The 14,452-nt window shown below is 35.8% G+C and overlaps 1 protein-coding gene across 1 annotated transcript in view; it reads left to right on the top strand.

Annotated features, from left to right (window-relative positions):
• TRHDE (thyrotropin releasing hormone degrading enzyme) overlaps positions 1–14,452 on the top strand; it is a 429,130-nt gene that overhangs the window by 222,377 nt on the left and 192,301 nt on the right. The window contains exon 5 of the mRNA XM_062202069.1: positions 2,694–2,807. Within this exon, the coding sequence (XP_062058053.1) occupies positions 2,694–2,807 (114 nt within the window). The remainder of the gene's footprint in view (positions 1–2,693; positions 2,808–14,452) is intronic.

The raw sequence follows: 14,452 nt of genomic DNA, 5'->3' as shown, positions 1-14,452 counted from the left end.
TTGCTTTCACTAAAATCAATTTATTATCCCCCTTTTCCCATCACATAGACACTTAGGAAGTCTTTCACTAACTCAGCCGTAGTCTCTCTTTGTTCTAAAATGATTGATATTTTTTCTTGGCATGTTTAGAAATTCATATGCAAATTAGCCAACTTTGTAGTGAAGCTAAGATAAAATTAATTTCATTTGATTTTATGTACTTTCTTACAGTGAATGAAAGGTATTAGAGAAATTTTGTAATGCTTATCTGAATCTTGAATTTAGCAAAAAAGTCACTGAAAATAGATGTCCATGCTGATAGAAAGTAGTATCTACCATGAGTAATTTTAAATAAAATAACGGGAAACATGTCGTGATGCTGTAGGACTTTAATATATTATAAACCCAATACACTTTCAAAAGATGGAAAAACTGAAGAGTGATGTGGCAAATGCCATCAGTGAAAGGAGAGTTGTTAATGATTAGTGAATGAACGCTGACTTAATGATAGGTTGTCCATGACTATGTCCTGAATTGCCAGTCTTGTGCAGTGCACCTGTAAGATGGCCAAGCTGGGCACCTGTTCGTACTTCAGATATTTAAAGGGACTCATTGCAGAGATAGCCATGGCTCTCCCCAGCTAAGGGAAATCATTTCCGCCTAAAGCTAGAACTCTTTGAGGCAAAAGCCTTTTCCTTTTTGAACATTCCTATACATGACAGGTTAGATGTACAGTTCTGTTGAAATGAGAGCACATTGATCATTTCATAATTGTTCAGAGACTGAATTTCATTTGTTACATGTGCTATGTTTCTTCTTATAGTTTATGGTAGGCCACTTATATGACGAATGAACCAGAAGTAAGCAGAATACTTCTAATCATGTCAGCTATCATTGCCCCATTGATTTCTATGTTACCCTCCCTCCTCATCCATTTATTGTCACAATTCTGAAGACAGGTTTTCAATTTAAAAGAGAAACATGTTTTAGATAAAGAATTAAAAATGTGCAATATGTTTTGTGACCATCAGCATATGTAGATCTATCTTTTTTTGTATTTCAATGAGAGACCCTCTTGAGGAAGTGATTGTTATTATTAATATGGAGATGCTCAGTCTGCAGGGTCTTTACTGAGGGTCCTGAAGCCATACGTGATCTGCACTTGTCTGCCTTTCAGGACTTTCTCACACACTTCTCCTCCTTCCAGCCACACAAGTTTTTCCTTTCACTTTTGTAGTACCCATTCCCATGCTTGGGTCTTCCTGCCAAAGTCTGTTTACCTCTGTCTGGAACCCTCTTGCCTATGGCTTTCTCATGACTGGTTCCTAATCGTGAAAATCTGAGTAGAGTGTCACCTGCTTAGAGGGAATATTTTTACTTTTACAACCCAAAGCAGTTACACCCTCATGGCTGTAACACTTTATTAGGATTTCAAATTGTGTTTCTCATTTGCTTAATTTTTTTACTGTCAACCTCACCACATCTCTCCTGCCTCTACAGTAAATTACCAGCTGCATCAGACAGAACATGATCTAACTTTTTTAAGACAAGATTTATTTATTTGAAAGGTAGAGTTACAAGGAGAGAGAGAGAGAGAGAGAGAGAGAGAGAGAATGAATTTCTACCCATTGGTTCACTCCCTAAATGGCTGCGATGGCCAGAGCTAAGCTGGTCAGGGTCCAGGATCTTCTTCCAGGTCTCCCATGTGAGTACAGGGGCCCAAGGATTTGGGCCATCTTTCTCTGCTTTACCAGGCACATTAGCAGGGAACTGGGTTGGAAGTGGCACAGCTGGGGCTCAAACCGGTTCCCATATGGGATGCTGGGGTCTCAGGTGGTGGTTTTACCCACTGCCCCACAACACCAGCCCACCATGATCTAACTTTTGTTTGTTGAATTTCAAGTCTTTAGAAAAAGCTCCTGGTATGTAAGGTGCTTTTATTTTTAAATGATAATAATAAAAGAATTCCTTTGATATTTCGCTAAACTAAGCAATTCTTCAGAGTAATGTATCATGATCTAATCAAAACACTGATTAAAAATGTCAACAATTTTCGTGAAGTAATCTTCGAGGGATTTTTTTTTTCTTTTTTTGGCCCTGCACATCATTGTAGAATTATGGAACATCAGAAACGGAGAGTCTTAAAAAACCTTTATTTGTCTTACTAGCCAGTGTCTCCTCTGCATTGCCTCTGCTACCAGAGGACACTTCTTCAATACCTGATTAGTTGCTTGATATCTGTTAAGGTAGTATTTTCCATCTTTGGCCATCTCAGTTTGTTGGATGGTTTTATATATTATCAGTAGATATTTATCGACTCTAATTTTCATTCATTAGTCCCTATTTTGCCGTTATAGGGACATAAAACCGAGGCTTTTTTCCTAGTACATTAACAGTCCTTCCATACTGAAGACAGCTCTCATCAGGTTTTTTTCTCCAGAGTCCTTTCTTCTCCAAGTTAAATATGCATATTCTCTTTGTGTTCCTTGATCCTTTTTTTTTTCATTCTTCCCTGAATGCATTTATAAAAACTGGTGTCACCCAAGTAGTCAAATAAATCAATACAGTCTTTCCACAATGCATTTTAAGATAACAAAATCAATTGGGGAATGAATTCCAGCTATGGTAATCATAGGCAATACTTATAATTATAGATACAATCATTGTGAGACAGATTTAATTTTTTCTGATGCCCATTCATTTTGATTCTGCAGTGGTTTGGTGACCTTGTGACTCCTGTGTGGTGGGAAGATGTGTGGCTGAAGGAAGGTTTTGCTCACTACTTTGAATTTGTTGGTACAGACTACCTCTACCCTGGCTGGAATATGGTAAGTGCACTCATTCATTCATCATTTGGAGCTCCCATTAAAGGTAGATCTGGTATTACATTAGGTTTATATTGTCCCTAAAGATGAGTGAAAATACCAACTGTTGCATGAAAAATAGTCAACTTCCCAATAGGTAAAAAAATAATAAAAAATTTAAATGTTAATATTTAAAGAGATTTATATTTTACTTAATAGGAGCTAAATAGAATGTGGCTTACTACATATTTACCTCAAAATGCTATACTTTTTCTGAATGGAAATATTTTTAGATTGTGGCATTTTATAATACCAAGCAAACTATCCTTTCAGATAGAGAAGTCAAGAGTAATAAATAATATTTTAAATATACAGGATATTTCAATGCAAGGATACTTCAAAAAGATCTGGAAAATGGAATTTCAAGATAAGTTTATTTTGTTGCCAAAAAATTGGAAATCCATATTTATATGGGGGCTCAAAAAGTTCATTGCAATGAAATAAATATTAATTCAATTTTATGCAAACTTTTTGAAGCACTCAAATACATAGGAAAGATAGAACTTAATGTTTCTTCCATGAGATGAAACACAAAAATTAACTGAAACATTTGATGTGTTATTGTTGCAGATGTACGCATTTTAGGATTGAGTGACTTACCTAGAGGTCATTAGCTTTACTTTGTACATTATGCCTACTCTTTAAGAACATGTCTGTACATCTGAACCTGAACTAGGCTTTGTTGTCCTTAGGTTATGATGCTATAAGGCATCCTGGAAGATAAAATGAAGGGAGGATATGGTTTTTTTCTTCCTTTTCAAATAGGTCCCTCAATTTATAGTGGTATTGAGATAAGTTGACATACAATGAACTGTCGTATTCAAAGTATACAATTTGGTGAGTTTTGACATATGTGAAAGTAGAGGAGCATGAGATGGAGGAAGGTAATATCTTTATGTTCTTATAATTGTATCTATAAATTATATTGAATCTTAAAAAACCTAAAAATTAAAATAAAAAGTATAAAATTAAAAGAATTCATTAATCAATGGGACTACTATATTATTAAATAGAGGCCACGTAATATGTGGCTTCAAATTTTAAATCAAATTTTAAATTTAGTCAAGTGAAACTTAAAACATACTGACCTTTATCAATTTCCAGAAGCTCTAATCTAACTTTTGAGGACTATATCGAAGGGTGATTTTATATAAGGACTCCTTCAAAAGTTCATGGAAAAGGAAACCAAAAGATAATATGCACATCCATAAACATTTTTAAGACTATTATATGTATTTTAATACATTTATTGAGGTCTGATTGACATACAAAAGGCTGTATGTTATCTTTAGTCACCATACTGTGTGATGGAACCCCTGAGCCTTTTATTCCTGTATAGCTATAACTTAGTATGTGTTAATCAACATTTCCCCATCCCTCCTTCTCCCTTTCTTTTCTCAGCCTTTAGTAACCACCATTAAACTTTTTTTAATTTTTGATTTTTTAAAAGATTTTATTTATTCATTTGAGAGGTAAATTTACAGACAGTGAGAGGGAGAGACAGAGAGAAAGGTCTTCCTTCCATTGGTTCACTCCCCAAATGGCCACAAAGGCCGGAGCTGCACCGATCTGAAGCCAGGAGCCAGTAGCTTCTTCCCAGTCTCCCACGTGGATGCAGGGCCCCAAGCACTTGGGCCATCTTACACCGCTTTCCCAGGCCATAGCAGAGAGCTGGATTGGAAGTGGAGCAGCCGGGACTAGAACCGGCACCCATATGGAATGCTGGCGCCACAGGCAGAGGATTAACCTATTGTGCCATGGTGTTGGCGACCCACTATTAAACATCAATGGGCTGGCACTGCGGCTCACTAGGCTAATCCTCCACCTGTGGCACTGGCACCCCAGGTTCTAGCCCGGTTGGGGCGCTGGTTCTGTCCCGGTTGCCTCTCTTCCAGTCCAGCTCTCTGGTGTTGCCCAGGAAGGCAATGGAGGATGGCCCATATGCTTGGGCCCTGCTCCGCATGAGAGACCAGGAGGAGGCCCCTGGCTCCTGGCTCCTGGCTTCTGATTGGCGCAGTGCGCTGGTCATAGTGGCCATTTTGTGGGTGAATCAATGGAAGAAAGACCTTTCTCTCTAAGAAAAAAAAAAAAAAAAAAAAAAAAGCTATGAGCTCATCATTTTTTGGATTCCAGATATGAGGGACATCATGTAGTATTTTACTATATAGTAGACTGACTATAAATAATGTTAGCTTACTGTATAATTTTCTATAAAAGAAAAAAATCCTCAGAAGGTAGGATTTTGGGATGTTTTAACAATAAAGAAATAATAAAAGTTTGAGGCAATAGAGGTATTTACCCAGACTGGACATTCTACAATGTTCACATATATTGGAATATCACATGGTACTCCATAACTATGTATAATTTTTATATGCCTGTCGAAATAGTACATATAAAAATTAATTAAAACAAAATGCTTTTAAGGAAAATAAAACCTCTACATATTTACTGTGTTCAACTTCTTGAGTTTGAAGATTCATATACACACATGAAACCATCACTATCACCATCACCCATGTTGAAGCCTGTCTATCACTTCTAGAGGTTTTCTTTCACCATATTCATTAATTATTATGATTTTATGATTAAAACAAACTTAAGGCTGGTGCCGCGGCTCAATAGGCTAATCCTCTGCCTGCGACGCCAGCACACCGGGTTCTAGTCCCGGTCAGGGCACCGGATTCTGTCCCGGTTGCCCCTCTTCCAGGCCAGCTCTCTACTGTGTCCTGGGAGTACAGTGGAGGATGGCCCAAGTGCTTGGGCCCTGCACCCGGTGAGAGACCAGGATAAGCACCTGGCTCCTGCCTTCGGATCAGCGCGGTGCGCTGCCATTGGAGGGTGAACCAACGGCAAAGGAAGACCTTTCTCTCTGTCTCTCTCACTGTCCACTCTGCCTGTCAAAAACAAACAAACAAAAAAACACTTAATATAAGTGCTACTTCCTAGTGCATTTTTAAAGGCAACAAGCAGTTTTGCAGACTACAGGTACTATGCTCTATGTTGATCTTTGGAACTTATTCATCATCCATAACTGAAACCTCATAGCCTCCGTCTACTACTTCCTCCTTTCCTCCTACCTCCAGCCTCTGGCAACTACGGTTTTACTCTTTGCTTTTATGAATTTTGCTATTTATTGTGAAATAAATATAAGTGATTTTTCATATAAATGAAATTATATAGTATTTTTCCTGCTGTGTGTGGCTTATTTCACTCACGTACTCCAGGTTCACCCATCTTGTCACAAATGACACAGTATCTGTCTTTTTAGGGATGAAAAATGTTCCATTGTCTATATAAGTATTTGCCACATTTTCTTTATTCATTCATTACTCAGTAGATGGATTGCCTCCATGCTTCCATATATTTTCATACTCTTCTTGTTTGATGTTCTAAATTATTAATAATGGGTGACTGTTTAATTGTAATCATTCCAAGTATCTTGAAGAACATGTAAACCAATGTGAAATATGAAGGCATGTATAAGTCATCATATAACTTTTCAATCATAAATTTAACTGAGCGCTGCTCAATAAAAAAGTGAATTTATTATTTTCATAAAAGAAATATTTCAGTATAAGTGCTAAATCAGTATGTCTTAATTATGTTCATTGAAGTTTGTCAATATTTAATAAAGGCAATGTAATTCATTTGCATAGATGTATAAGATAACATTTATTAGGCTTACATACCTAGGTCTGAGTGTATGTATGATGAAAATTTAAAAATATTACTTGAAGCATTGATTATGAATTGATATTTATATTAAAATGCTTTAATAGAACTTTGAAGAAAAATGATTAGAACAGTGTAATAATATTTGAAGCATACTTTAATAATTATCAAATTTGAAAGTCTTAATTTTTTATATCACTTTTCACAAGTATTTTGGCTTTTAGATGACTTTTAACCAACTTTGTTTAAAGTTTTCACTTAATTTTGATTATGCTCTGGATAGCAACTGATTTATGATTTCATGATGTCCAATACTGAAAGATGTTCTTATTACAAATGACATGTTATACACACTGGTAAGTTATTCTTAGCACATTCAGCTACTTGTGATAACAGCTTTTGTATTCATCATTATGAAAAATATATATTAGTTTAAAAAGTAATAAAGAAGATTAAATGTGTGAGGTGAAAACTGACAGCTTCTGCTGGTTTTAGCATGGCAGTGTATCCTCCTTTTCAATATTCTTATACTGGATTTAGTCTTTGTAGAATTTTTATAATTTTTATAATTGTATCAATTACTATATAAATAATGGATATGCTGGAGAAGATTTTTTAAGAGGTATTGAAAATGAACTTAGAGTTTAAATAATATACCTGAGAATTTCTTTTTTACTAGACCATGTACTGGAAATATAAAAAATCTTGAGTATGATTAAGAAATACTATTTTAATTTATTAAAGATCTATACTTAATAATTAAGAATTTGATGTTTAGACCAAAATTCAATTGACACAAAGGACTCCCCTCATCAAGCTAATAAGTTAAAAATAAACTCCATTAGAATTAATTAGATAACTAATAATGAGGATAAACATGTTGTAGTATTTTATTTTCAGATTATAATGATTATAAATGCTTTCTTAAGTTTCATTTTGCTTTTCAGTAACTCTCTGGAGTTCCCACTAAAATAATAGGGGAGCTGGGTATGGTTCATTAATTGTGACAAATGCAGTAGTATGAGATTTTTTTGAATATTCATTTTATGTATTTGAAAGAGTTACAGAAAGAGGAAGAGCTGGAGAGAGAGAAACAGAGGGAGGGAGAGAGAAAGGTCTTCCATTTGCTGGTTCATTCCCCAGATGACCGCAATGGCCAGAGCTGTGCTGATCTAAAGCTAGGAGACAGGAGCTTCTTCCAGGTCTCCCATGTGGGTGTAGGGGTCCAAGGACTTGGGCCATCTTCTACTGCTTTCCCAGGCCATAACAGAGAGCTAAATGGGAAGTGGAGCAGCCAGAACTCAAACCGGCACTCATATGTGCTGTTGGTACTGCAGGCTAGGGCTTTAGCCTGCTGCGCCACAGCGCTGGCCCCAAATATGAGATGTTAATAATAGGACATATTGGGTGAGAGGGATATAGAGACTCTTTGTGTTACTGACATTTTTGTTTTCTAAACTTAAAACTATTCAGAAATAAAATATTAGTAAATAGATAAAACTAAATGTATAAAGTCTATATGAAGGAACTCCATAAACAAATTACTCTTCCATATTGTTAGTATCTTCTTTGCAAACAAAATTTTAAGAGTAAGGTAGCACATAAATAAGAGATGTTACATGCCTGTACAGCTGTGTCAGCACTATTTTTCATAATAGCCTCCACAAAAGAGTGAAAGAAATAAAAAGAATAGGAGTGATGGCTGTGTCAGCAGTAACTCATACTATTGTGATATGCACAAAAGCTTGTAGGAGTATATGATTTGGGTTTCACTAGAACTGAGCCTAAAATAGAAACACCAGAAATCAGGCTCATGTCGGGAGTGAAGAAATTCCAGAGGTTGACCTCCTTTGCTTCTAATCTCAAAAACAGTGCTTTTATTGTTTGTAGACACCAGGGCACAAGCACTGAAATACAATTTCAATTTTCTAGGGAGATAACTATGACGATCTAACTTCCATGGACTGCAATAAAGAAGTCCAGAACTACATAGTAATCTAAAGAAAGCTCTTGTTTTGATTTAGGCCAATATACTTACTTTGCTTAACTGTTAATAAAATCTAAGACTTTTTTTTTGAATGGTTGTGAATGTGTGTATTTTAGAGCTAGTTTATGATATAGAAGTAATCGGTTTTTACCCTAGGAATATTTACTGAAATAAAAATGTGATTTTTTTTTCCCCAACAAACTAATCAGTTTTGCCATTTTATAGGTATGGAACTCTACAGGTATCATGATTAAGGTTGAGGATTGGGTTGAAAACAGACATTCAGATTCTAAGAAAGGCATTTCACCTCCCTAACTATCATTTGAAAATGGGGGTGGTTGTAGTGACTTATAAGTTCACATGATTTTTGTGAGGTTTTTGAAGCCACTCTTAAAAATGTAAGTAAGCATAATGGATGTGGAAAATCAATGTGCCATTATAATGTGCATTGATTTTATGTATAGATATTCTCACAGTTTCAATCCTAGTAATCCATCTTGACATGTAGACTCAGATCAATTAAATATAGATTGAAAAATAATTTCAATAAACTTAGTGTTTAGTTTTTGCCTCACCAGATCAATTCTTATCTGTACTGCCAATGTGGACTATTCTGTAGGAACATATACCTTAGATAATGTGCCATTCATCAAACGGAGTGTCAAGATTATTAGAAGAAACTTCCTTAGTTTAGGGCAAAGGACCCATTTCATGGGGCATGTTGTGTTTTTGCTTGATGTTATTTTATCAAAGGTGGCTACTAGTCACATTATTGAATGGATCAGGTTATAATATATGATTGATGGCAGTTGTATTGAATCTTACTGCATTTTCTCTAAAAGGATAAAAAGAAAGACTACCAATATATGTAGTATTTTTGAACAACTTTTGGTGATTGTAATTAGAAAAAAACCTTATGAATTGTATAGTGATCAATCTATACATTGTTATGTGTCAGTCAAAAATAAAATGAAAGGAGCTAGCATTGTGGCACAGCCAGCCAGTTAAACTTCTGATTGTAACACCAGCATCTCATATTAGAGCATTAGCTCAAGTCCCAATGTCTCTGCTTCCAGTTCAGCTCCCTGCTACTGCACCTGGGAGGCAATAGGAGATAGGCCAAGTTCTTAGGCCCCTGCCATCCATGTGGGAGACCCAGATGGAGTTCCTGGCTCCTGCTGTTGTCTTGGCACAGCTCTGGCTCGTATGACGATTTGGGGAGTTAACCAGCAGAAGGAAAATTTTTCTCTCTGTCCTCTGTTGCTGTGTCTTTCAAATAAATAAATAAATGCTAAAAAAGTGGGAAAATACCTAAAATAATAGTAAAAGAGATTATGATAAACTAATTTTAATACAGCAAAGGAATGCATAGTAAAATGCTGCTGTGAAGAACTCCATTTTAAAGATCTAAAGCTGATAAAGATCAAATCAAATCTCTGAGCATTTTGTATAGGTTTCCTTTGTAACTTGGATCATCTGTATTGGAGATATCTCTTTCAGTCTCCTGAATGTAATATTCCATGGAAGTGCTTCTATAATGAGAATCATTAAACATGAGTGAATGTTCTTTTACCAAAAAGATTAGGATGCTACAGACCATCACGTAGCATTGAAAGAGTCAAAAGTTATGAATTCTCAGTAAATCCTTGTAATCCCATGTACCTGCCGTAAAGACAGCTGTTAATGAAGAATCATGTAACTAAAGTTCATTATGCTAAATATTTAGGATATTTAGAATATTTCAAAGTGTACTGCTCAAAACTTTAACATATGTTCTCAACTGTCTCTAAAAAAAGCAGGAGTAAAATAATAAAAGTCAATTCTGCCATTGGACCAGCATCATTTTAGTGTGTTCCAACAAAAATTGTTAAAATGTATCAGGCATTGGAATAAAATATTCACCTTTGTGTTTATCTTATTTTTTAAAAGATTTATTGATTGATTGGTTGGTTGATTTTGAAACACAGAGTGACAGAAACAGAGAGAGAGGCATGGAGAGAGATCTTCCATCCTCTGGTTTACTCCATAAATGCTTGGGTACCTGGCAACAGCTGGAGTTGGGCTAGGCTAAAGCCTGGAAGCCAAGAGTCCCATCCAGATCTCCCACATGGGTGCCAGGGACCCAAGTACTTGGTCTATCATCTGCTGCCTTCCTAGGTGCAATAGCAGGAAGCTAAATTGAAAGCCAAGTAGCCAGGACACCTACAGTTACTCCAGTGTGCCATGGCTTACCCCACTATGCTACAGTGCCCAGCCCTGTGTGTGTGCACTTATTTACTTTTTAAAATTTTACTTAATGTATAAAAGTTTCATATATTTCATATATACAGATTAAGGAACATAGTGATACTTCCTATGCTATTCCTCCTTCCCACCCACACTGCAAACTTTCTTCCTCCTCACTCTCCTATTCCCACTCTTAATTTTTAGAAACATCTATTTTCAGTATAAGTTTTACTCATAAAGTTAACTCTACACTAAGTAAAGAGTTCAACAAATAGTATGAAGAATAAAACACTGTTTCTCAACAGGAGAGACAAGGGCTGTAAATGATCACGGAATCTCAGGATGTCAATTTTACTCCAGTACCTCACATTTTTGGTACTCTATTAGTTAACCCAGATCAGGGGAAGCAGATGATATCTGTCTTTTTGGGACTGGCTTATTTCATTAAGTATAATAGTTTCCGGTCGCATCCAATTTGTAGCAAAAGGCAGGGTTTATTTTTTTTAACTGACACATAAAAATTACACATTTATGGAGCACCCCATGATGTTTCATTTATGTGGACATTGTGTAATGTTAAAATCATTGTAGATGTAACTACCTACTCAAACATCTATCACATTTATTTTTTCCTTGTAATGAAAACATTCAGAATCCTTTCTTCAATTTTTTTTTGGAAATAGTAAATTATTGTTATTTATACTCACTTTAGTTTGTATACTCACCTTTTAAATTATTTTGTATTCTAAATGAAGTTGAGAAATCACTGATTACCTGAAATACAGGATTTAGAGTTCAATTTTTTTACAGTTTAACACTAAAAATATCCTGCTTATTCATCATAAACAATAACAAACACTGTGCTATTCTGAGAGGGGAAACAGAAAAGTAGAGAGAAAAAATTCAGTTTAATATGGTACTTGTTCAGTGCACCCTTGATTCAATATCTGCAGGGAAAAATACTTTCTCATAATTTTGAAAGTTACATAATGTTCATTGCAACAATATTTAGTGCATTTGTGATATTATTATTTGTCAGCATCAAAATGTGTTTGCACAGTTGTGCTGTGGGATCAGAGATAGACCATTTGTAAATTAAATATTTAATTTACAATCTTAGCTTTTAAATATTGAATGCCAAAGAAGTATGTATACATGCTTTTGATTTTCTGTATAGTTTTAATAGGATCAAAGTCTGATTGCAATATTCAGTTACTCAGAAGGTGCAGATGAGAAGGTGATTCAATTGTTTTCAACTGTTCATTGATATTTTATCCTCAAATGACTCTCACCTTATTGAATGTGAAAAAAGTAAAGGCTTCTCAAGGGTAGTCCCAAGGGTCTGTGGTCTTTTTGATCGTGTTCAGTGGCTTCAAAGTGACATTTACGAGCCTGCCTGGGTCTCCTGGGGTCCCAGTCTGCAAAATGGATCACTCCTTTGACCTCCTTTCCCTTCTACTCTACCTTCCCTCCTCCACACTCTGCAAGCAAGTTTTTTTTTTTCTTGCTGAAAACAGGGTTTTTTTCTTTTCTTTTCTTTTTTTTTTTAAAGAAAGAAAACTACCCTTTCAATTAGAGTGGGATCTGGGGAGCTATAGTTCGCTATCCTAGGAGAAAGGGTTGCTTTTCCCTATCCTTAGTTGTCAGAGCCATTTTTGGCATTGGTGTATAATGGACCTGTATCAAAGACAAAGAAAGTACACAGAGGGAGTTAAGAGCTGCAGTGGGAACAGCTAAAGCCACTACAGCAGAGTGTCTCATGTGTCATGTCTGCACTCTGAGCAACACGCAGGAGGAATCCTAATATGCATATGCCCCATGTGCTGAGGATTAGACTAAAACCAAAATGAGTGCACAAATTAGGATAAGCCAGAAACAGTGTGAATGGTAAGCAGGCCTGGCACTCAGATTTTTAGCCAGTGGTAATGGAGGAGATACTAAATTGTTATTCCTTGCTAAAGCAGGGATTGTGCCTCTTTTAATTCACTGTACCTGTTAACATGGCACGGAATGAGACTAATACACTAATAAATTGCATTCACATTTTCCACCACTTTGAAGCTTTTTTTTTTTTTTTTTACAAAATATCACCTTGTGCTAGCAGTCATTTAAGGACATCTGTTAGAAGAAAAAAAAGCTGGACAACCATTGATTAATTATTGAAGTATATTAATTTATTTAGAAACTGTATACGACAAATATATTTTAAATATGAAACTGTAGAATATATAAAGTGTTCATACTCTTGTTTACACTTATCTTTTTTAATAAAAACCAAGACTTTGGCTTCATAGTTGTTTGAGAATTGGAAGCTTTTTAAGAGGTTTAACGTTATCAAGGTGTGCTAAGTTGCAGGCATGGAAACCTGCCTCATTTAGTGCTTCAAAAAGAAGACCAGCTTTTACCAAGTAAGGTATTTTTAGAAAAGACAAAGGGGGCATAATTAAGTATTATTCATGCATATGCACATATATTTCCATTTGGGTAGTATTTGGGAAGTTTTGGGGTTGCTTTTTTTGGTCACATTACCTCACGTTTTATCTTACACTGATTTTTAAAATTTAAAGTAAGACTGCAAATGCAAATTTTCAGACATGGCCTTAAAAGGTGATTTTTTTAAAAAAAATCAGTCATTTTTATTAGAAAGACATTGTTTCAGGTTTTATATATTTCTACCTAGAGATAAAAGATAAATGGGCATCCCCTATGGAAAAAAGAATTTCTCCGGAGCCCAGTGCTGTGACCTATAGACTGAGCCTCTTCCTGTGGTGCTGGCATTCCTCATGGAGCCCCGTTCGAGACCTGGTTGCTCTAGTTCTAATCCAGCTCCCTGCTGATGGCCTGGGAAAACAGTGGAAGATGACCCAAGTGTTTGGGACCCTGCATGCATATGGCAGACTCAGAGGAAGCTCCTGGCTCCTGGTTTCAGATCAGCTCAGCTCTGGCCGTTGTGGCCATTTGGGAAGTGAACCTACAGATGGAAAACTTCTCTCTCTGTCTCTTCCTCTATATGTTTGTAACTCTGTCTCTCTAATAAATGAATAAAATCCTAAAAAAAAATTCTCCCGAAAACTGTTTTCAGCTTTGCATGGTGTCAAGGACCTTCTATCTTTCCTTAGGAATTACAAACCAGCCAATCAATTTATGGGATTTAGCACATTTTTGAAAAAAATACTTGTACTGAACCCGAGCCTAACAATAATGTGAGACTGCTCTATTTTGTAGGGGAAATTAGCCTGTTCACTCATTTTCCAAGGAAGAGAAATTTATAGGCAGTATATTCCACCTTGCTAAAAATTTTTTAGATATATTTCATAAACTACAGAAAATGATAAGGCAAAAATATATGCCAAAATGATATAATGTTCTTTTAGGCATCTTTGTTCTCAAATAAATATTGTCCATAGCAGATTATAGCACTACTTTTATGTCCATTTCACCACCCCTGATAACGGTGTTATCTTCATGTAAGACATGAATTGTTCAACATCTGATATTAGTCAAGTTTTTCCCAGGTAAAAAAAAATTTGCAATGTGTGTAACACGAGCAAAACCAAAGCTGAGGACTCAGAGGGCAACCACAGAATAATTCATTAATTTTCTAATTATTAATCATGTTTAACCAGACAGCTATATGTTTGAAAAGACATTGGGGCACAGCTCATTTTTAAGCATAGAGCGACTGTCTCAGTCCATAACACTTTATGGGCTTTTTCCCCCC

Source organism: Lepus europaeus, chromosome 10 (assembly GCF_033115175.1).
Source record: "Lepus europaeus isolate LE1 chromosome 10, mLepTim1.pri, whole genome shotgun sequence".
In the NCBI taxonomy this organism is placed as follows: domain Eukaryota; kingdom Metazoa; phylum Chordata; class Mammalia; order Lagomorpha; family Leporidae; genus Lepus; species Lepus europaeus.
Note: the sequence above shows the minus strand (reverse complement) of the source record. Positions and strands in the feature narration are given on the sequence as shown.